Source organism: Natrix helvetica, assembly GCF_964273705.1.
Source record: "Natrix helvetica genome assembly, chromosome: 6".
Taxonomy (NCBI): Eukaryota; Metazoa; Chordata; class Lepidosauria; order Squamata; family Natricidae; genus Natrix; species Natrix helvetica.
Genome location: NC_138553.1, coordinates 35,130,624 through 35,154,066, shown reverse-complemented (window position 1 = coordinate 35,154,066; position 23,443 = coordinate 35,130,624). Strand labels below are relative to the sequence as shown.

At 33.2% G+C, this 23,443-nt stretch overlaps 1 protein-coding gene across 2 annotated transcripts in view; it reads left to right on the top strand.

Moving 5' to 3' along the window:
• SCYL2 (SCY1 like pseudokinase 2) overlaps positions 1-15,970 on the top strand; it is a 33,467-nt gene extending 17,497 nt beyond the window's left edge. For both annotated transcript variants that reach the window (XM_081958557.1, XM_081958558.1), the window contains exons 11-18: positions 340-453; positions 1,172-1,304; positions 3,448-3,566; positions 6,510-6,610; positions 7,936-8,002; positions 8,301-8,384; positions 9,971-10,090; positions 11,172-15,970. In XM_081958557.1, coding sequence (XP_081814683.1) covers positions 340-453; positions 1,172-1,304; positions 3,448-3,566; positions 6,510-6,610; positions 7,936-8,002; positions 8,301-8,384; positions 9,971-10,090; positions 11,172-11,780 — 1,347 coding nt within the window. In that variant the 3' untranslated portion in view covers positions 11,781-15,970. The remainder of the gene's footprint in view (positions 1-339; positions 454-1,171; positions 1,305-3,447; positions 3,567-6,509; positions 6,611-7,935; positions 8,003-8,300; positions 8,385-9,970; positions 10,091-11,171) is intronic.
• Positions 15,971-23,443: the final 7,473 nt, after the last annotated feature.

Here is a 23,443-nt window from a genome sequence, read left to right as displayed (position 1 = left end):
ACTGGAAGTGTTTGGCTTAAAAACAGGCCATTTTGAACATTCATAATTAGAATGGTCCATTTCAGTATCAGCTTATTTCATGAATGAATAGAGCTGCTTGTTCCAAACTAAGTTTGCGATTCTGATAAGATGTGAGTGCTCCAACCTCAAATATTTTACGCAATGCTTCCCACATTCCATCCTTCATCCTGCCTTCGACCTAGGTATACATTTTGTCTTAAAATATTAATCATTTAGTGTAAACAGAAATTAAAAACAATGGCTTAACAATTATTTTTTTAAAAAAGTTAACTCTAACATCCAATTTTTATATGTCGATTGTGGTCTTTTTATTTGCAGGAACTCTGTTTAAATATAATTCCCACATTTGCCAACCTTATAGACTATCCCTCAATGAAAAATTCATTGATACCAAGAATTAAAAATGCATGTTTACAAACTTCATCTCTTGCTGTAAGTTTTAATACAGACTTCTTTATCATTGTTTGTATTTTGCTTTTTTTAGTTTTAATAATGTTACTTGATATTAAATCTAATTTAGCACAGATTTGTATTTTTGTAAGTCATCTTGAACCATTAAGGATCTGTATAGCATATGCATTTTGTAAATAAACATTATTGTTATTGTTGTTGTTGCTGCTGCTGTTGAAATGGCTGCTGGTTTGATGACAGACTTCACATCTCTCCCTTGCTTTGCTCTCCCCCCTCCATTTTTTGGTTGTATTGATACATTCTTATTTTTTCATTATTTATTTATTCTGTTATTTTATTTCTAGTTTGTTTACACTCTTTTCATTTCTTCCTTTTTATTTTTGTAACCTCCTAGAGCAGCCCCATAAGATAAGATAATTTAATTAACAAATGAATTTTCCTACTTCATATTAGGTAAGTAGGTAGACTGTTTGACTTAAAAAAACTGCAGAATTTTTACTATATTTTTCATGCAACAAATTGTTACAATTATATTATTTTTGAAGCTTCCTGTGTAAGAATAAGTTTTCACTGCTTCTGTGTACATAAAACCACACCGTTTAAGTCTGGAAAGGAAATGTAGGAATTGCATCCCATGTACACATAGGTTTTAAGTGATTAAATAGCTTGTTTATGAAATTTCATTCTAAATCACCTTTTGTTCATAAAAGTTGAGATGATTTGTTTATATTTTTATTAGGTTCGTGTAAATTCCTTAGTCTGCTTGGGAAAAATTTTGGAATACTTGGATAAGTGGTTTGTTCTTGATGATATTCTGCCTTTTTTGCAACAAATTCCTTCCAAAGAACCTGCAGTCCTTATGGGAATCTTAGGTAATACAACTTTCTATTTTTTGTGTGTCTACCATAATTCTTCTACAGTACTTTCGGTGTACTGATTCAAAAACAATATGTTTATAATATGGCTCAGAGGTGTGTAACTTGTTTAGTTTCCCAATATTTTCTTTTTAGTTCAAACTCTGTATCAATATATATTAGCTACCAGGAACATATTATTATATCTAGTTGAAAAAATAATCAACTTCACCATCTTGTTTCCCCTCAAATTAAAAGAAATACAAAACATGTTCATACATTTGTAATTGCATGCAACAGTTTGAACAGCTCTGCTCAAATTTTAGTTTCAGTGAATCCCTAAATGAATAGACGCTAACACCAATCTCTGTCTTGTACAAACTTAATAATAATAATAATAATAATATTTATTTCTTAGCCGCACCCTCTCCCGAAGGACTCGGGGCGGCGTACAATAAAACACATAAAAATACAAATATGGACAAAACATATGTATGTATAATATACAAAGAGGAGGTGGACAAATAGATGGAAACAAGCATGAAATCTTGCTGCATGAAATCTTGCTGCAAATGTGAACACAATTATGTTTATGTGCAGTTGTTTACAAATTCAAAATTATCTGGAAATCTGTCTCACTTTTAACCTGCATTAGCATAACCAGTCTATCTCCCACCCACTTTCCGGTTCACCGCGATTTAAATCCTACATCAGTTAGTGCATAAAATCATTTGATGAATTCAGCTACAGCTAGAAAAGTTTGTGTATTTTAATCAAAAGGTCCTTCTGATTTTTTGCCACCATTTTTTGCTCTTTCAGTCAGTATTTTGTAATATCTCATTTGGCAGGCAGAAAAACGTTCAAAATTACCTCTAGCCAGCTTTCTATTTCTTCTTTCTGGAAGATTTTTCACTCTTTCTTGAAGAAGTCCACTGGTTCAGGAAGGTCTTCTTATATACAATGGATTATTTCCTTGCAGATTTTCAGTAACATTCCAGTCTGGGAACTGCAAAAGTCGAAGTCTTTTTCTTACTTTTCTGTAAGTTCTTTATGATTGATTGTTACCAGTTTCATTTTCTTCACTGATTATAAAACTCCATAGGATTCTAGTACTTTGTAGTCTTTGCTATTGCAAAAGATACTTCTCTACATTCTGACTCAGAGATATGGCCAAATACTATACTTCAGAACTCAGTTTAGTAATAGTTTAAGAGACCAGTCTCTTGCCCAGAAGAATTAGCAAGTTGGCCTCCAGTGTCATTACTGAGATTGGCAAATTTACAATGCACTGAAACAATTCAAAGCCCCTGGAATAATTAAACATACTAAATTACTGAATGCCAGCATCAAATGGAAAGTCCCAATTTTAGCAAATCTGTTTGAACACATACGGTAGATCTTTGTTATGTAAGCAAAAGATCTAGTCAGCTACTCTAGAATTAGCCAAACTTTTCAGTTGTTTGTTTATAGTGATCTGTGAATTCCATTTTTCTAGATCTTACCAGCTTGGGAACAGCTCTAGCAGAGATTTTTCTTGGTCTTCCTTGTCTTGACTTCAATAGCTACATGTAGCTTCTTGCAACTGAAATGGCTAGCAGAAAGTGTTTAGAGATTTTTTAAATAGATTTCCCCTGCTTTATAAATATAAATTATCTTCATTCTCAAATAGGCAGACAGCTATATAGAGGAGATCATGGTTGCTGAAAGTAAATAGGACACTCACAACCTGAGAAGTTAAAAGTGTCAAAGAGTATTCATCTTTACCTAGGTAATTGTAGCAAATGACTCACCATCTTTTGGGGCCTTATTAACAACTTAAAAATAATGTGGTTAATTTGGAGGTGTGCCAAATTTCTGTTCTTGTCATATTCACTACATTATTATTTGATTTTGTAAGCAACTGCAGATAAATAATAGGTATGCGCTCATTCTTTTTTTTTTAAAAAAATAGTTCTTTATGTTATGTAATCAGTTTCTATTATTTTGAAGCATGTAAACTGACTGGAGGGTTTATCAATATGTTTGTATGCAACTATATATATAAAGTGCAATGAAAGTTTCCATTATTTAATTGAAACTAGTCTTGTGCTCAGAGTAAAATATAATGATTGTGATTCATTATAACAAGATAAATAGTTAAACCATTAATATTTCATAACAGGCATTTACAAATGTACATTTAGTCACAAAAAGCTGGGAATTACAAAAGAACAACTTGCAGGAAAGGTGCTCCCACATCTGATTCCTCTTAGCATTGAGAACAATCTTAATCTAAATCAGGTAAGATGATTAATCATATGTTGTCAGTATAAAAATGTAATATTGGAGTTACTCATAAAGAATCCAAACTTGGATCACAGACGAGATGTTCATTTTATATTTCACTATTTTGCATTAAAGCTATTTTGAGTGCAATTCTGCAGAAGTCAGGGGAACTGAATTGTTCTTGATTTCATCCCATGATTTCTTTTGGTGAAGGAGCGGACTTTCCAATTTGGAACCTTCTTTAAAGAAAAGATCACACTTAGCCTGCACCAGTTGAGTTATTCTTGTTTTTTGAAATGGTGGAAGTAATAAAAATAATTTTCAGCATAGGTAATATGTATAGTCTCTACAATGAAGTACAATTATGCCAAAGAGGCAATATGCAGTGACATCAGTGTTGCTCTTATATACGGTACTTGCAAGCTGATGTCTGAGGCAAGTCTTAAGTCAGAGCTATCAAACCGCGACCCACGAGCCGGTTGCGTCACATGCTGGCCATGACCATGCCAGGTTTAGCAAAGGGAGAAAAAAGTCCCGATACATCACATGACGCCGCTGTGACAACGCAAGTTTGACACCCGGGTCTTAAGTTGTACTGGCTCCATCATGAGATGGCATTCATTTGTTCCCTCCCCTGCAAATACCCATGAATATATTTTGACCTCACTAAGGAAATATAAATACAATGGTGTTCATAAAAAAGAAGGCAGCAAACTGGAAGGGGACTGGTGATTTGAATGAAAAGTATATTGCTAGTAAATTCATCTGGACAATTTCAGAAAAATAGTGTGAGGATTCAAGCATTTTAATAACTAAAATATTCATTCATTTTATTTCTTTATTTCTCTTTTGCTCAATTGGCAACAATATTACAGAGAGTACAGTGACCTGATTAGATTTCCAACATTTTCCAAACATGTGAAAGAAAGCTTATAAAGAGCACTAAGCATGGGAATAAGGCTGTGAAATATTTCTTTATATCCCCCAAAGTTGTGAACACTGACAAAAAAATCATCCATTGTGATTAAGAGACTAGAACTGTTAATCACAAAGCAACAAACCCTTGCCTCCATCCCTGTCCTTACTTAAATCTTCTTTTTACGGAAAACCCTAAGAGAAATATATCCGTTACTGCAGACTTCATTCCCATGTCCTAATATTTAAATCACTAATAAAGTTTCAGGGTCCAACTGTACTGAACATTTTTCATGCCATTAATGAGTAATAGCATTACATTTATTTGCCTGAAGGCTTTTGGAAGGGGCAACTGTCTAGGCCAGGAGAATGATAAAAGAGCTGCTTGAGACCCACACATACACATAGACTGAGAAAAAAACCCATTGGGTACAAATGTGTTTGAATTATTTGGGAAATAAATGTAAAACGTTTACATGCATAGATCAGGTTAAGTACATAAAATAATTTAAGTGTACTTTGGGGGCAGTTTGTTAATTTGTATTATGTATTTTAAGATAACACTATTTTAGACCTTAATTTAATTTAATTTATTAAATTTATAGACCGCCCCCTCTCCCCAAAGGGACTCGGGGTGGTGTACAGACCACAATAAAACAATATACAAACTTAGATAATTATAAATACCCATTAAAACAAATTATATGATAGGCTGTACAGTTACAGTTAAAAATTAAAATAACCTAAAAAATCTATCCCTAAGCATTTAAAATTTAAAATATAGGCTAGAGGGACACAAAAGCTACAGTTAGGCCAGGCCAGCTAAGTTAAACTTAATACTGCACTGTTGTGTACACATATATGCACGTCTATCCACCACCCTCTTCCCTTTCAGGATAAGCAGTGTTTTGCAAAGTGCAGGGAGGAAAAAGAAAAGAAAGTGGAGGGAGATGATAGTAGAAAAAAAAGAAGGAAATCAAACAGTAGTTTGTACCAACATTTGTGATTACTCTATACCCATGATGGCAAACCTATGACACGCATGCCGGAGGTGGCACACAATGCCCTCTCTGATGGCATGCAAGCCGTCACCCCAGTCCAGCTCCGCAGCACATGTGCACGCACCTCCCGCCAGCCAGCTTGTTTTTTGGGTCTCTACCATGCATGTATGAGGGGTGGAGCGCATATGCAGGGGCCACACACACATTGGATTTGAGGATTCGGGCATGCACGCATTCATGCACGCACATGCACGCTTTGGACACTTGGTCCAGAAAAGGTTAGCCATCACTGCTCTATATAGTTCTGTCCTTGCAAACCATCCTTGTTTTTATGACATCCATACCTCAATTAGTATGTTACTTTTTTCTTGAATTTTTTCAGTTCTTTCCGAGATTCTTATCAATTCCATCCAACCATTACTTTTTTGTTTCCTTCCTCTTTTGTTTTGCAATTTTATCCTCATTCTTTCTTCCAGCTTCAGTTCCATATAACAAAGTGGACAGAAGTACAGGCTTATATGCAGAAATGGTAACTTCTTTTATAAACATTCATTCCTTGCAGTATTTTTTCTACCAACATTTGCATATCCTAATATTTCTCTTTTATCCATTTCCCTGTCTTTAAGAAGCATCCTATGGTACATTAATTTTCATTCCCATATTGCTTTTTTCACCATATTCAGGTTCTCAACCAACAACATAGCAGCATCTTTCTATAAAAATACAGATTCATTTATTTCACTAGTCAACACACCTTTAACATCACTACAATCCTTATAAATTTAATGAAAAATATAAAAAAGCCCACAAGGCATGTGTTCTTATATTACATATACTTTGCAGTAAGTATATAAATAAAGTCATTGAATTCAGCATGTTTTCTAATTAAATGTGCATAGGATTGCTGAATGTCACACTGTGTTCCTCACATAATGATTTTGTGGTGCCCATTTTAATTTATTAGATTTCTCTTGGTGCATATTCTATATTAGAAGACTGGTGTTTTTCATATTTCTTCATGTTAAATATATTTCTCTTCTAGTTTAATTCCTTTATTTCAGTCATAAAAGAGATGTTAAATAAATTGGAAGCTGAACACAAGACCAAACTTGAACAAATCCATGTTATGCAGGAACAACAAAAGTAAGTATGCAAAACACCATGCTGTCACAATGAATTCATATTATCTTTTTGCTTTCTTAGGTAATTTTCTTATTCTCTTGAGTTTTCCTTTCTGAAAAACTAGATAAACTTTATAAATAGTATATACTAATAGGTTAACTGGCTATTAATATTCTATTGCAATGAAGTTTATTATACTTTTTGTAACTTCTTCCCAGTCCTATAAAGTTAGCTAACTGCCATCCATCTTCACAGTTGAACAGTTTGGAATAGATTTTCAATATCAGCAGACTATGAACTTTATCTTCCATCATCTTGGATAGGAATTTAGTATTCTACACTAAACCACACTCAATAATGGCTGGACTAGTACATGCTGAACCACACTATTCATTTGATTTGAGTTCATGAGTTGATGTGCGAACCTAGCCACACAAATGTATGGATTTGTATTATGTATGAGTTACGAATTCAGCATTGTTAAAAAAAAACCATGGGTTAGTACAATGTGTGAATTGAACCAATGATTAAATTAAAACTGAGATACCTTGTGCGTGATGTCTGTCATAGAATTTGAATACACTATAGGTATGTGATTTCAATTTATATTCAATACTGTTATATAGCTAAATGAGAAAAACAAGAGAAATTGGAAAAATCTATGCTCTGTTATATGTGTTTCATATAATTTAAATGGGGTAACATTTTATGGTTTATTAATGCAAGTAATTTAATAGCAATAGTGAACATATTATTTTTATTATTTTTAAGAGATTGTTTTGAGTATAGACATTGTGGTATTGGGAGTAAAGGAGGCATTCTGGAGTGCCCCAAAATTATTCTGCATGCAGAGGAAAAATAAAAATAATACACATGCATAGTTATCGTACTGATGGTAGTGAGAGATGAAGAAGAAATTTTAATTGTTCCAGCATGCATGCAAAATAGAAAAAAACACCTATATTAACTTTGATGAATTTTTAAATTGCTGTGGCAGACAAGATCTGAGGAGGGTTGAATATTGATTTTTTTCCCCAACCATTCTCTGTGTGTGGTCTATTGTACAGTAACCCTGTGTTGTCTTTGTGTTAATTCCATTTTATTACTTTGATTTAACCTCTGAATTTATGCTGCTTTGATTTAACCTGTGATATAGAGGCTGATGTGACCTCTATATAATAATATAATTACAAATTGGTGTTATGTTGAAATAGAAACTCAAAGCAAATTATTTTTAATTTGTAATGATAATATTTGGAATGTATTTCTGTTACATTCTGTTGAAATGTATTTCTGGATTGCTTTTGAGATTGAAACTATAACTTATTATAATTACCTTTTTACAGATCTTTGGATATAACTAATCAAATGAAACCACTTGAAGAATCAAAAGTCAGCAGTACAGGCAATCAAGTAAGGTGTATGTATGTATGTATGTATGTATGTATGTATTGTATGTATTTATGTATGTATGTATGTATGTATGTATGTATGTATATATACGTGTGTATGTAAGTCAAGGTGGAAAACATACATATTATTCTTTCTTCCTCCTGTTTTCCCTACAATAACAACCCTGTGAGATCACTTGGGCTGAGAGTGAGTGATTGAAACAGACACCTGGCTAATACTGTGTTTATTAGATGAATATAATACTGGTTTCAAGTAACTGTTTAAAATATTTTTTCAAATCTTGTTTTAATTCAAACAGGTGGACAAAAAGTTTAGCAATCTAGGAATGTTAACTAGTGGACCTGATTGTAAAGAGAATGGATTGATGACAAATCAAAGAAAGGTAAGTTTTAATAATGAGATGTGTGCGTCTGTGCGTGCATATTGAGTCTAATCCATGGTAGATTTCAGTATGACGGATTGATCAGATAGAATTCTTCATTTTTGGTGTTGCCTTCATAGTTTTAATGCAAACTAATGAGATATAAGGTATAATGAGATAAATTATATATATTTAATGAGATATAAGATAAGGCTAGGAAGATCAAGCAGTCCGATGTTGTGAAGAATATTCTAATATTTAAACAATCTTTACACAAATGACACATTGCTGCGAAAAATATAGTTTTTAATTTAAGAGTTATTTGGAAGCAATGGACTTGCCTTATCTCTACACCCCTTTCTTAAACATGGTAACTAAATGGCAGGCTCTTGGTTTTTTAAAAAGATCAGTCATTAGCCATGGACGATTACTTCATTGGAAGCAGCAATTATCGACCTACATGAATTATGAAACTCTGGCAACAGAAAACAAAGTTTTAATAAATCTGCTGTTAGACTACTGTAAAATGCCCTACATGGGTCCTCCTTTGAAAACAACCTGGAAACTGGTACAGATTAAAAACTGCAACTATTCCAGTTAGGATATTAGCAAATGAGAATGCTATTACAATAGACTACCAGTTCTCCAATTATTGCAGTTACCAGTAGGTTTTCAAATATGGTTCACAGTGCTGGTTTTTATCTATAAAGCAATAGCAATAGCACTTAGACTTATAAACCTCTCTATAGTGCTTTATAGCACTCTATGAGCAGTTTACAATGTCAGCATGTTACCCCCAATCATCTGGATCCTTATTTTATCAACCTCAGAAGGATGGAAGACTGAGTCAACCTTAACCCATCAGGATCGAATTCCAGATTTTGAGCAAAGTTAGCCTGCAATACTGAATACTAACTACTGAGCCACCAGGACTCTATACTTGTTTTAGCTCCAGGGTACTTTAGGAAGGACCAATCTGTGTGTGCAGTCAGTGGGAGAAAACTTGGAGGTTGATGTATAAGAAAATTCCAGAGGATATGATCCTGCACACACTTCTTCCCTGTGATGGCTCCCATTTTTTTTGAAATACCTTGTCTTGTGACAAGGTATTCCAAAAAATACCTTGTGGCACGTTCTTTTAACAATTATGCAAAACGTTTAAGACAGTGCTGAAATTTCAAAACTTGAAAACAATTCTTTCTATTTTACAAGGCAATTGTAAATTTTTCTAATAAATTACAATGGTATCTGTTAGCCAGATCTGTAACCAGAGATTGCTATGTTTATCATGTTCACTTGTATCCATATTTTCATAGACTTTTATATAAAATGGAAGTTATTCCCAATAATCTGTTTTAATATTTCAGGCAATAAAAGTAAACTTTGCTATTTTATTTTAAAAAAGGCTGAGTATGTTTTCTGTATATAGAAAAATTGAGGTTTGACTGAGATGCAGACATCAAGTAGCTCAGATGGGTGTCTGAAAAATGAGCAGGTATTTGCATTTGGACAAGTGTTTCTAACTCTGCTTTGCTAGTCTTGCTGATTTAAAGCTAGTTAGCTGCAGTTGGTTCAGGCTATCAATTAACAAATGTGTTCTTTTGAAGGGATCACTTACACTTGAAGAAAAGCAGAAGTTAGCAAAGGAACAGGAGCAAGCACAAAAACTGAAAAACCAACAACCGCTTAAACCCCAGCCTCATGCAATCATTGCACCAGTGAAACAGGTATGGGTGCATTGACTGATTGATTTATTTCATAAATATATTGGACTGTCAATAAGTGAAAATAAAGAAGCAGTACAATCTTAGTAGCAATTAAAGCCAATTTAGCAGCTATATTTAAACATCTCAGAAAGTGATTTTACATGTTACTGAGATACCAGCAAACCCCCCTAAAAGTAGAGATAGATCATACAGTCTTACTTTGTTGTCCACCTAATCTTAACGTAAACATTCGGTAAAGACATGTCAATAAAAGTTATAAATACTAGCCTTCTTTACAGAAACTGGATGAGGAGCCCATAGTTTCTCAACAATAATTCATTTTTTCTAGCTATCAATAGCAGCCACATTACAATGTACAGTTGTACACCATTATTTAGACTGTTCAAGAGGCACATACTGGAAGCAAACTATTGTGTAGGTATAGCACATTTAAAACATTAGACCAAGAAATATGCTAGAGCAGAGGAGGGGGTGTTTTATTCAGTTGGAATGTAATATCATCTAAATATCTAGTTAAAGAAACAATTATACATGTTGATGTTGTAAATCTGCCTTTGTGTTGCACAATATAATATGCAGGTAGACCTTGACATATGACCAGTTGCTTAATGAGTATTCAAATTTACCACAAACCCTGAAAAAGCTACCTATAACTGGGTTCATAGTTCTGATGTTTGGCCCTTCCCCCATGGCCACGTGACCACATTTTGGCTGCTTGGTAACCAGCCAGGATTTATGTTCATTTGCAGCTTCCAAGAATTATTTGACTGCAATTTATGATGTTTTTGACAGAAACCAGTTTCTTACTTCCTGGTTTTGGCACAAAACGCTCCATAACAAACAATGTGCTTGCTTTGTTAACTACATATTATAAAAACGACCACAATTGTAAAATTGGATGCGGACATTGGTGACCTGCTTTATGACCACCACAATTTACCATCAAAATTGCAGGCTCAATTATAGTCATAAGTCAAGAATTATGTCTATAGTTTTGAAAATAAAATTTGCTGGTGTTTATTATTTAACTGATAACAATTGATGCTGCTGTAAAATAATTTTAATTGTCTTGTATTTTCAGACAAAGGATTTGACTGATACTCTGAGAGATAATATAGCTTCATTGACCACTCAACCCATCAGCAAACCTAAAGTTCCTTCTTCAAGTAGCTTTTCTTCAGTGGGTATTGGAATGGGATTTTCTTCATCTGTTGAAAACACTAAGAGAAATGGACTAAATGCTAATATGGGGTTTCAGCCCTCTGGATTTGGCATTGGTACAACAAGCCAGAATTTCTTTGGTAATACTGGTGTCACTGGAATGGCTAACATGAATATGTTGCCAACAACAAACATGCCATCTTATAGCCCTTTGAACACTACATCGCCAGCTGTGCAGCAAAGCAGGCCACATGATATGTCTGCTTTAGATAGCCTATTTGGGCCTCAAAAACCCAAAGTTAGTATGAATCAGTTGTCACAACAGAAAACAAACCAATGGCTTAATCAATTTGCACCTCCTCAGGGTACCAACAGTTGTCCTTTGGGAACACAGATGAATGTAATGGGACAAACTGGCTTTGGCTTACAGGGAAATCCTTTCTTTAATCCTCAGAACTTTACACAACCAACGAACAGCATGGTAAACAGCAGCTCAGCTAACAAGGACTTAAATGACCTCTTTGGATAATGTAATTGTGAGCAAGATGATTAGCATTGTTTTATGCCTGTTAAAAAGCTGATTTGGGTAAATTCGATATAATGAAATGAACATGTGAAAAATATTTCCACGGTGACTAATATATTTCATTTGTCTTATCTGTTTTACTTTTCTTAAGTATTTACAAGCCTCTGCCCTTAATTTCATTGTTTTTAAATCAGGTTGTATCAATCTGAGCACCCAGAGTTATGATTAATAAAGATTGCATATCTACCAATTTTAGGCATTTACCTGCTGGTTGTTCTTGCTATCTTCTACTGATAAATATGATCAGATAATTATTCCCAGTTGCAAACTGGGTTGTTCCAAATGCACAAGGCCTAAAAATGGGTGCACTAAGTGAGATGGACTAGGTAGTAATGTGGGATTTCAGCCTTCTTGAGTTGGCATGGAAATTGTTGCATAAGCCAGACTTTCTTTAGTACTGCTAGTTTCACTGGAATTACAGGTGTAGCCAACAACGAATATGTCATCCAATAACCCTGTAAATACTACATCACCTATTGTACAGTAGAGCAGGCCAATTGTTACGTTTCCTTTTGATATCATAATTACTGTATATTTGTACAAATAGAAGCAAATGATTTATCAGCAATCCAGGGTCCAGCATATGCATCTGAAGTATATGCTACACCTTGGCTTTTGAATTTTGCTCTCTCTGAATTTGATATGATATCTAGTTAGAAATAAAGATGACTTGTGGTTGAATGTAAGATGGCATTTCTGGAAAATATGAGAGGTAAGATTGGTGTACAAAGCCACAATTATTTACCTTACAGCATTCTTCCCCAATAGAGAGTGTGTTTTGAAAATATTTGTAGAATAGTGGTCTTTTACATTGAAAAATACTGCAAACTATGAATGCTCTGATTTAGCTTTTAATACCTAATGTCTGCCCAACCACAGCACTTACATTTTTGGCATAAACTTTAAAAATGTTATCTAAAACATTTAGTTAATTTTATCATGCTTATTATGCTTAACATCCAATCATTAAAATAATAAGTTGCATATTGATGAACAGAAGTCAATTCAGCAGCAAAGCTGATAATTTTTCTGGATACTTAAAATGCAAGCAGTACATCTTCAGATAAATATTTGTTAGGGAATCAGATTTGATTGCCATTGGCAGAAGCCCTTATGTTTCTTCAGAGTTAAGTAGATGAGCTTTAACTAAGACAATGTTATTTACTGAAATGTTTTTTTTTTCTCATTGAGGCCCTGTTGGAATATATAGAAGAATAAACTTTTAACATCAACTTGGAGAAAACAATCAACTTTCATTTGAATATAGTTCTCAGTGTAAAAGCTTTCTTTCAGTAAAAACCAATAGTAAATTCTGCTTTATAGGGGGAAAAGGAAGTTTTTTTTCCCCCTCTATTATTTCTTTCCCAGAACTTTGGTGATCTATCATACACAATTCTTTGGAATGTAGCAAATTATATTGAAAAGATGTGAAACCTTTTTGTTGGAAAGAAAGCTAACACTTTATTTTCAGTACCTTTCATTGATTAAACTGTTTCCATTTGCTGCTTAAGAAACCAAAGGTGCTTATGCTGTGAATGTGTTTTCTTAAATTATATTTTCAATTATAAACAGTAATGATGTTGAATATATCTTGAGGACATGGTTTATTTTTCTGTCTTAGTACTTTTATTTTGTATCTTTGGACCAGTGAGAATATTATTTATCACAAAAATCACTTGTGCTATTTATGTACACTCAATATTTTGTTGAGGTATGTTTAATTAGCCACATATGTAAAAAGTATGAATGCTGTATATCCAGTTCTTTGTATAGTTCCAGTTTTCTTTAAATTTCTTATTTATGGCCTAGAAGGATTTCCCAAATATTAAAACATTTTTTAAAAAAAGATAAAGTAAATATATTGAAGATACAAGTTTCCTATAATATATGAAAAACAACCTTTTACAAAAAATGTAAAATACCAGTATATCTTTACAATGTTGTTGTTTGTTAAAAATTCAGCTTTTATAATGTAATCTGAATTTCTTAAGATAGCTATAGAAAACATTTGCTTTAACTTCATCTCACTAATAAAAAGTTGCATTCCAATGTTATATCACTGGAACTTTGATAGCAACTAATGATACAGGTGTTTTACTTTTGTACAGTGTAAATTTCATTTGATGTAAGACTGTACATGGAAGATAACTTATAATAGGGAAGGGGCCTTCATGCCTCAGTTGTATAAAAAGTCTTGAAGCATTTTCATACATGGCCAATAACATAGTAACTCTATAACCAAATACTATACCTAATTTTCATAAGACACAAAAAAGAAATATAGCATATGAATAGTTCATAACTACTATAACTCTTTAATAAAGTTTACTTGTTTCCAAAATAGTAAACAACCTTAATTTCAGAGAGAACACTTCACTGATTTGCTGAAAAAAGAATATTTGTTCAGTCTCTTCTATGAGTGTACATTTAAAACTAATTTAGATACAATGACCCTTGATTTATTATGGGGCTTTTTTAAAGATCCTTTGGCCTTTGAATAGATGCAGCTGCCTTTATAGCAAATTACTTTTTTCTTTTACAGTGAGTCAAACAAATGAACTGCTACTATTTTAAGAGGATGCTTGGATTATATCAGTGAAATTATGTTATCAACCTTTAATGAATATTAACACAAGGATGGAATTTAAAAAGCCATTTAAAGTCGAGAAGCATTTTTCTTCAGAAAATACTACATGAATTCTCCATTTTTAAAATGATTTCATTAATCAGAATAAAATTAAGTGTTTTGTTTCATCTCAATTTTTTTAGAATGCAAAAAACATGCTTTTAAAAATGATTCCAGAAAATATCTTTAGATAACACCAACTTTAACTCTGATCTCATTAAGTAAGATCAAGTTCTATCGACTAGCATGAGCTAAAATTTATGAATAAAATAGGCTACTGGGCCACAGCCATAAGAAAAAGCTTGAGGACAAAGGTCTGCCTAATTAATAATCCAGGTGAAATGTTTATGAAAGGAAATAAATTATCCTTTCTCTGCAAAAAAAGAGGACCAATCTAATGGATGTAGACCTCGCTCAGAAAAGTTAAGAGACTAACAAAATTTAAGAATTAATAGATAACATATTTAAGTAAATATTTCTATTCTCATGTTTTTCTGAACTTAAAATTATAAAATTCAATTTTTTCTTCCTTCTATAGCAATCCGTGTTTTATTTTAAACAGAGAAGGTGTATCTGGATTTAAATCGGATAAACAAGCTTCTTTTAAAGTACATGCAATATTTTGGTCTTATTATAGTGAAATAAATGACTAAATAAATATATACTTTAATGAAGGCTTCTGATATTTGATTTCTGTACAGTGATGTGTGACAACAGGCTTATAGTTGTCCATAGGGATAATCCATATAAAAATTATTGCTTGTACCTGTTCATATTATAGCTACATCAGTTTAATGTAACCAACAAAAGGCAGATACAATATTTAAAATAAAATAATACTCCCAACGGCATACTTCCAATTTGACTTTGTGGATATTTTCTAAATATTGATGAGTTTATGCAGCATAAACCAAGCATTTAAAAAATAATTTTCAAAACACATTTAGCAATCCTTCAAAGATTAAGCATTTGTTTGTGTAATATATAAGGATTCTTTCATTGTGTGATTCACTATCCTGAACTCAAAACCATTGTATATAATAGATAGGAATTAATAGTCTAGAATTACTCCTAAACTTTCTTGGATTTCAATCAACTTAAAAATATACAAGTTCCTTATATGTGTTTTTAGAGAGAGAGAGAGAGGTCTGATTGAAATTATTTGATGGTTAATTGTTCAATCTTTATTTAAGCATTAATTTCTATGTTTAAAATTATACAGCACTCAAATTCTTATGTGTAAAGTGATATTACTCTAGTGTCATTGTGGTTTGTATGAGATGAATATTTGGAACATGAAATTCTATTTTGATTTATTGAACCTTTGCTGTTCTTTGAAACAAATATATTGATATAAAATTTTAAAACTGTTAACACTTAAAATATGTAAAATGTACAGTGATGGTTATAAGAAATTCCTACCATTTTGTACTGTGAATGAATAACTAGTTTTCAAATAGTCAATGATACTGCTTTATTGGAATAAAGGTTTTGTGTTTTTTCCATATATTCGGTTTTTCAAATGAGAATGGATCATGTTTAGGTGAAAAATAAAGGTTTTACACAATTGGCTATGAAGAAGTTCTAATTGAAAAGAACATTTGAACTTTATTAGTAAATTAAATTAGTAAATAGAAAATAAATTCAATTTAGTAGCCAGCTGTTTGTGATGCTAGTTAATTTTGAAACCATGCTTCCATAAAGAAAAGAAAAGAAAATTATCAGAATGAATATGTTGCAATGTTTCTCAACCTTACCAATTTGAAGATGTTCAACTCCATATTTCTTTAAGCTGCCAAGGTTAATAAACACTGATGAAGAGAAATATTTAAATAAATATGAATGTATTGGTAAAAAATGAACTTTTGCCCAACTCCACTTACAGGAATGTTGGGGGGGGGGAAACAGGAGGAGGAATTATATATGCCACCTTGAGTCATGCAAAATAAGGGCAGGATATATAAATCAAATAACTAATTCCTAAGGATTTCATTGTATCAGGCCAGTGATCCTTTCATAATTTCTACAGTTTAACTGTTGTGGGGAAAATAGGAGGAAGGGGTATTATATATGTTCGCTGCATTGGGTTATTTATAAAGCAATAAAGATAAAATGTAATAGATTATAGCAACTCAGCTAAATGTATTGGTATCCCTCTTTCCCCGATGGAATCCCAATTTGCCAAGAAATAAATATAAATTAATATATTCTTTATTCCATATTCCATACAGCAAATGCTTTCCATTTTCATTTCATTGATGTATGACTCCATTCAAGTCATACATCAAAAGTAGTGCCTGCTGTATGGTCTGTGGATCAAGGAATGGTGTGTTACTTGTTAGTTTCAACTTATTTCATGGCAAATTAGAATTCTTAGGAAAAATTGAGAGGTATCAATACAGATAGTCCTTGACTTATGACCAGAATTGAGCCCAAAATTTCTAATGCTAAGCAAAACAGCTGTTAAATGAGTTTCACCCCATTTTACAGCTTTTCTTCCCACAGTTGTTAAGTGAATCACTGCAGTTATTAAATTGGTAACACAATTGTTAAGCGACTCTGGCTTCCCCGTTGACTTTGCTTGTCAGAAGTTGCAAAAAGACACTGATCCCAGGACACTGCAATTGTCATAAAGAGTCAGTTTCCAAGTGTCCAAATTTTGATCATGTGACTATAGGGATGCTGCAACAGTTGTAAGTCTGAAAAATGGTCATAAGTCACTTCACCAATCTAACTTTAAACAGTCACTAAACCAAGAGATGTAAGTTGAGGACTACCTATACTTTTGGTTGCATCTGTATATAACTAATAAGAGTCCCTTATCTTCACTATATAACTAATGAGATTTACTGTACTTTTTTTAGGATCATCCAAGATTCATTTTTAATGACTTCATGCATAGAGTTTTATGATTGTGATCCCGTTTTAAAGAAAATTAATTCTATTATGTTGTTGGTGTCAATGTATAGAAAAACTAATTTCAATATTCTAAATTTGGAATAAGAGTTTGTTTTAAATTAACTACCTCAATATATGCCTAATCAAGTTATTTAAACATTACAAAAAGATGATGCCACAGCTAAATAACAATTGCACATTTAAAGTGGATGTGAACCATATCAGCCCAACCAGTTGGATTTATCAGGGTGAAACTGCTGCAAATCCTTCCCTCAGGCGGGTTGAAAGTCTGAGGCAAGATGCAACGGTCCTGTTTTTCTGTAGTAAGCCCACCAACATTCTCTGGAACAGGCTCCCCGTGTAGATCAGATTGGTTCCATCCTTGTTGATTTTTGGAAGCTCTTGGTCACTTTCCCCTGATGTGAATGTTGTCACCTCTACTTTTATTTCTTCTTTGTAGGCTTTTTATTTTTCTACTCTTTTTGTAGTTGCCTTATTCTTACCTTGGATATATTAATCTGTATTTGTATTGTGTAAATGGCCTGGAATCTCTTTTATTGTGGTGGCATAGAAATATTCTTAATAATAAATCTTGCCTGCAGCAGTTCTCAGAATAATCCCCTGTATTTTCTTCCTACCCCCATTTGTTATAAACTGGGCAGTTAAGAAAAAAATAGAAACACAACCAGTGTGTGGCTTAGAATGGCATACATTATGCCACTGCTCTGCAAGCTGTATTGGCTGTCAATTGCAGATCCAATTCACAATGCTGGTTTTGAACTTTAAAGGCCTTTATGACATGGGGCCAACTTTGATAATGGCCTCTTCCTGATTATTTCCACCCATTTCAAAAGAGGCATACTCTGGGTCTCATTTGCTAAGGAACTATGTTTGGCAGGACCCAAGAGACAGGCATTTTCTGCTATGGCCTTCCTGTGGAGCATCATTTCCCTCCCCCACCCCGCAAGATATGACAGTTCCCTCTCCTTGATGTCTTAGAAATCCCTTAAAACTTGTCACCAATCTTAAGAAGTTTGACCGAAAAGGGGATTTAATGAACTGGCTACATTGTGTGTAATATCTATTTACTCCTTATCTTTTGTTTGTATTTTAATAATTAAAATAGTATTTATGTTTTCATTTTACAGTATTTTTGTAATTACTGTTCATATGATTTGATTGTATACTGCTCAGTCACCTTTTTATGTGTTGGGTGGTGCAGAAATATGATAAATAAATTCAACTCAACTAAATTCTGCATAACCCATCTCAGCAACTAGTGCAATTCACTTAGTAAACAGTAACCTGCTAAACATGTATTTATTCTTCTGCCAGCAAGCCAAAGAGGAGTAATTGCCCCTGATCTATATTTTCTCTATAGAGTATGTATTCATATAACATATATTGATGTATAAAATAATAATATTACAGCATACAATATATACAACATAATAATGTAACATACACAGTATCAGTGATGCAGTTAAATTAACAGACTAGGAGTAGTGACATATTCTACTTTACCCTCTGCCAGAAAAGACAACTGCATGATTTTGAAATAGAGATAGAGATAGATCAAAGTGCAAGCGAGAGAGAAAGGGAGAAAGAAATGGATGGACAGATGGATCCCTTTAAGCTTCTGCATAAAAAGTGGCTATAAATTGAATAAACACATGCTGTATATATTCCATAAATTGTATTACAGGTCTACATTTATTAAATATGTACTGCAGCCCATCTCACTGCTGTAATTTTAGGTGACTTATAAAATTAAAAACCAAGAAAACCCCACACACAGAAACCGACGCATAAAACTTTTACCCATAAACCCACCTTCAAAGAGATTTTTTAAAAAAATATTAAACCATTAAGAATTAGAACTTATATATTTTTCTTGACAGATGCAATGAAATAATTATCTTTATTATGGAATAATAGTTTATGTGGGACAAACATCAGAATATACCTTGCATTTGGGTAGCCATAGTGTAGCAGTCTCCAGAGACTGCAAATTTAAAAAAATCCAGAAGGTGGTATTATTGATCCAAGGCCTGAGTGACACTAATGCAAAATGATTCAGGATTTAGAAACTAGTGGAATAATTGTCTACGACACGACTGATGCTGCGTAAGTTCTCTTTGAAATCTGCAGTGTCAAAAAAAGTTAGTAAATTTAGGAGCACCGTTTATGTTGAGGACAATGGTTGAAATTTGGAAATGTTTTTTTGTTGTCATGTGTTATGTTTTCCCATGTGTTGTACCACAAGAAAGCAGACCTTACTAGGTTAATACTGCTTTTTTACAAAATATAAAATAACATTAGCTGAGCTTTGGCTTTTTAAAGATTCTAGGTTCATTTCAAAATATGTTGGTGGTTTCAGAAATAGCTTTTGCTTAAAGGAACATAAAGAATGTAAAACCAAATCCACAGAAACACTGCTTTTAAGAGGAGAATTTACTTATTGAGTATGAATTTGTGTTGAAGAATTAAAATAAGAGCTATATACATATTATATAGGAACTGATAACAAACCAGCCTTCCTCAAGACAAAAATATTCATTATTTTTATTATGGTTGATCGTCAGATGTTTAGACTGAATTTGGCACTTTTTTCTGCCTATCGAGTCCATCCCATGGAACTATGATAAGCAGATGTTGTTTAACGGTGTTGTCACATATGTAAGCAATTCCAAGTAAAGCTACCATTTGCAATTGACTGATGGTGATTTTCTCAATGCCAATGGGGTTTAAGTGGTGCTCCAGATGTTTTGAAATTGCAACCAAGGCAACTATTAGCATTGGTTCTACCAGTATCTTTGCTTTTTATTGCCATAGTCATTCTACTTTTCTTTGCAGGTCTTTGTATTTTGTGATTTCCTCCAGTTCTTTTTCTTCTATTTTTCTATCACCAGGTACTGCAATGCCTACTATCCACAATTTTTGCCTTTCTTATTGACAATTGTTAAGTCTGGGGTGTTATGTCACAGATACTTGTTTGTTTGAATATTCTTCTTATTCTCATAGTTTTATCTAGATAGAGGGTGGGGGAGAACATATTGGTCAGCTCAAGGCAGCAAATATACCTAATATTCCTGGCTCCTATTTTCCCCATACTGACAACTCTATAACACCCATAGAATGGGCCAGACTGGCAAAAGGTAATCCTCACTTAGAAATTCAATTGGGACAAGCAACTAGATCATTAAGTGAGTAGTGACTAAGTGAAAAATCGTGAGGATTACAATTTTACACAGGACAATGCATACTGTAATGACAAACATGTAATTTGGGGGGGGGGGTGCTGCTAAAGTTCTGGGTCACAAAGTTATTTTTTCATTATTTTCGAACCTGCAAACAGTCGCTGTCCAAGGCAGTAGCTAAGTGAGGGTTACTTCTATAGTGCTGAATATTCCTTTTTCAGACGCTGAATTAATTGTAATTTTCACCCTTTACATACATTTTTGGAGAAAGTTTTAGTGTGCACTTTAGTAATAGTCTGATCTAGTACGTGCACCATTTTTAATGTAAGAATAAATATTACTGGCATTTTGGAAATCACTCAAAACATGATTTTCACACAAGTTTGGGGATCTCAAGAAAATAGGAAGCCTATTAGATGGTTTCACTATATGTAAGATACTCATCCATTCTCCTATACTAGTTTTATTGATATATATCTTTCACTGTTTTAATTGCTTTAATTGATTATTTTATTGAATGCTATCCAGAGTCACATTTGAGAAATGGGTAGCTATATAAATCTGATATACATATGTAACATACATACGTACGTACGTACATATCACCTATGCTTTGAACAGGGGTGGGTTCCTGCCAGTTCTAACCTCTTCTATAGTGCCGTTTAGAACCGGTTCCAGCTCCCTCCCCCTGCCTGTCAGCACATCATCAAGATGAAGAGCAAGAGGAGAAATTCTGGAAGTTGAAGTCCACAAGTCTTAAAGCTGTCACGTTTGAACACCCCTGGAGTTTTTTTCTAAAGTGTTAGGGGTGCAAGAGTCTTGTAACTTGACAGCTTTAAGACTTGTACACTTCAATGCCAGAGTTCCTGAGCCAACATGACTGGAGGAGGAATTCTGGAAGTTGAAGTCCACAAGTCTTAAAGCTGTCAAGTTTGAGCACCCCTAGGTTTTTTTTTCTAAAGATTTGGGGTACAAGGGTCTTGTAACTTGACAGCTTTAAGACTTGCGTGCTTTAAATGCCAGAATTTCTGACCCAACATTTTGGTTGCTAAGCAAGAGCATTGTTAAGTGAGTTTCATAAGTTGGCCATGCCTACCCAGTCACATGGCTGGCAAGCCACTTCTACCCGGTCACATGGCCAGCAAGCCACTCCCACCCAGTCACATGGCCCACAAAGCAGGCCACACCTACAGAAGAGGTTCTAAAAAAATTTGAAACCCACCACTGGCTTTGAAGTTCTAAATCACCTGTGATTTGAAGTTCATTAAACTGAAGCTAAATTCATACAAGAGGATGATTACTACAGGTAGATTTTTTTTCTTCTAGTTCCTCCTATCTTTGATGTTCCTGTTGTCAGGAATATGTTTCCTTTTTTTTTTTTTTTTTACAAAATTTAGTAAACTATTAACAAATGCACACTCCAAATGCATTACAATTTTAGTGCAACCAGAAAGTTCTTTTCATATCCTAATAAATTTATTTAGTCTCTAGAGCTGAAATTTTTAAATTGTCATAGAGTTAAATTTTTAGTTAGTTTTTCTACACACTGGATTTAATGATAATATATATTTTAATGCCTATGCATCACTGTATTTATATTATATTATATTATATTTTGTTTTAAAAGAAAAAAGTAATCACTCACCAAAGCGTATATTTTATATATTAAACAAACACTAATTGTACATGCATATTAGTGATATCAATGTTAACATTTATATAACTGCAGAACAATAGGAAAAAAGGCAACTAATAATATAAATTACTACTGCCTATATACTATCCAAATGTTTAAGTAATTCACCAAATAGTTTGCTCTTGATTTTTAGAGATTGGACATTTCAATTCCTTATTCCATACTTCTGGTATCTTCGAGTATCTAATGTAGTATATTCCAGCAATAGTTGTATAATAGTTTCTTAAATAATTTCTTATAATTTGTTATAAGGAACATGTTAAATCCTTCAATGTGGAACAACAGAGTATATGCCGTAATGTCACAATATAATACTGCATGTTAATTGCATCAGATATGAGGACAAAACTACATAGTGGTAGATTAAGTCATTGTTTACTGCATTTGTGTTCTTTTGGTGCAATGTTGTCCTGACCTGGGTGGATGGATGGATGGGTGGATGGATGGATGGATGGATGGATGGACAGATTGATTTGTGTGAGGGTTTCTTCTTTGCTTAGATTTGCAGCCTGAGCTTCTATGGTGATCTCCCATTCAAATACTAACCAGGTCGCTATAGAGGTTATCTAAACCATTCAGAAAGTTCTAATATAGTTTGGGAGATGAAAACAAGAGATTTCAATGGTATTACTGGATTATATTCTTCCTTTAAAGTTTCTATTAAATGGAGTCCTAGCTTTTAGTTTATTAACCATGTGAGTGCTTATACTGACATATCTTCATTTTCTGCTTTCAGTTTCTCCATGTGTAATACATTTCAAATTGCCACATTCACAACAATAATAAATATAAATTCTAACTATAGGCTATAATTACTCATGCAGAGAGAACACTTGGACTCTGGTACAATATTACTGTAATATCTGAATCATTGTATTTTCTATACATCTGCTAAAGTCACATTTCATTAAAATTATGTTAACTGGTATAATTATTTAAACAAAATGAGAAAGTCTGATGTGTGTGTGTGTGTATGGTTTTACAAAGAAGATAGAATTGAGCAGTCTGTTTGTGCCAACTCAGTTTGGAAGCACTTAAATCTCAATGTAACTCAATATCAGTTTCTTCCTTTCTTCTCCACTAACTTCCAGCACAACCTAGTTTGTATCAAATGCAGTATATAGTGATTCTGTATTAGGGAAATATTAATGAGATCACTCACAAGTGGAATGTCAGTGTGTGTGTG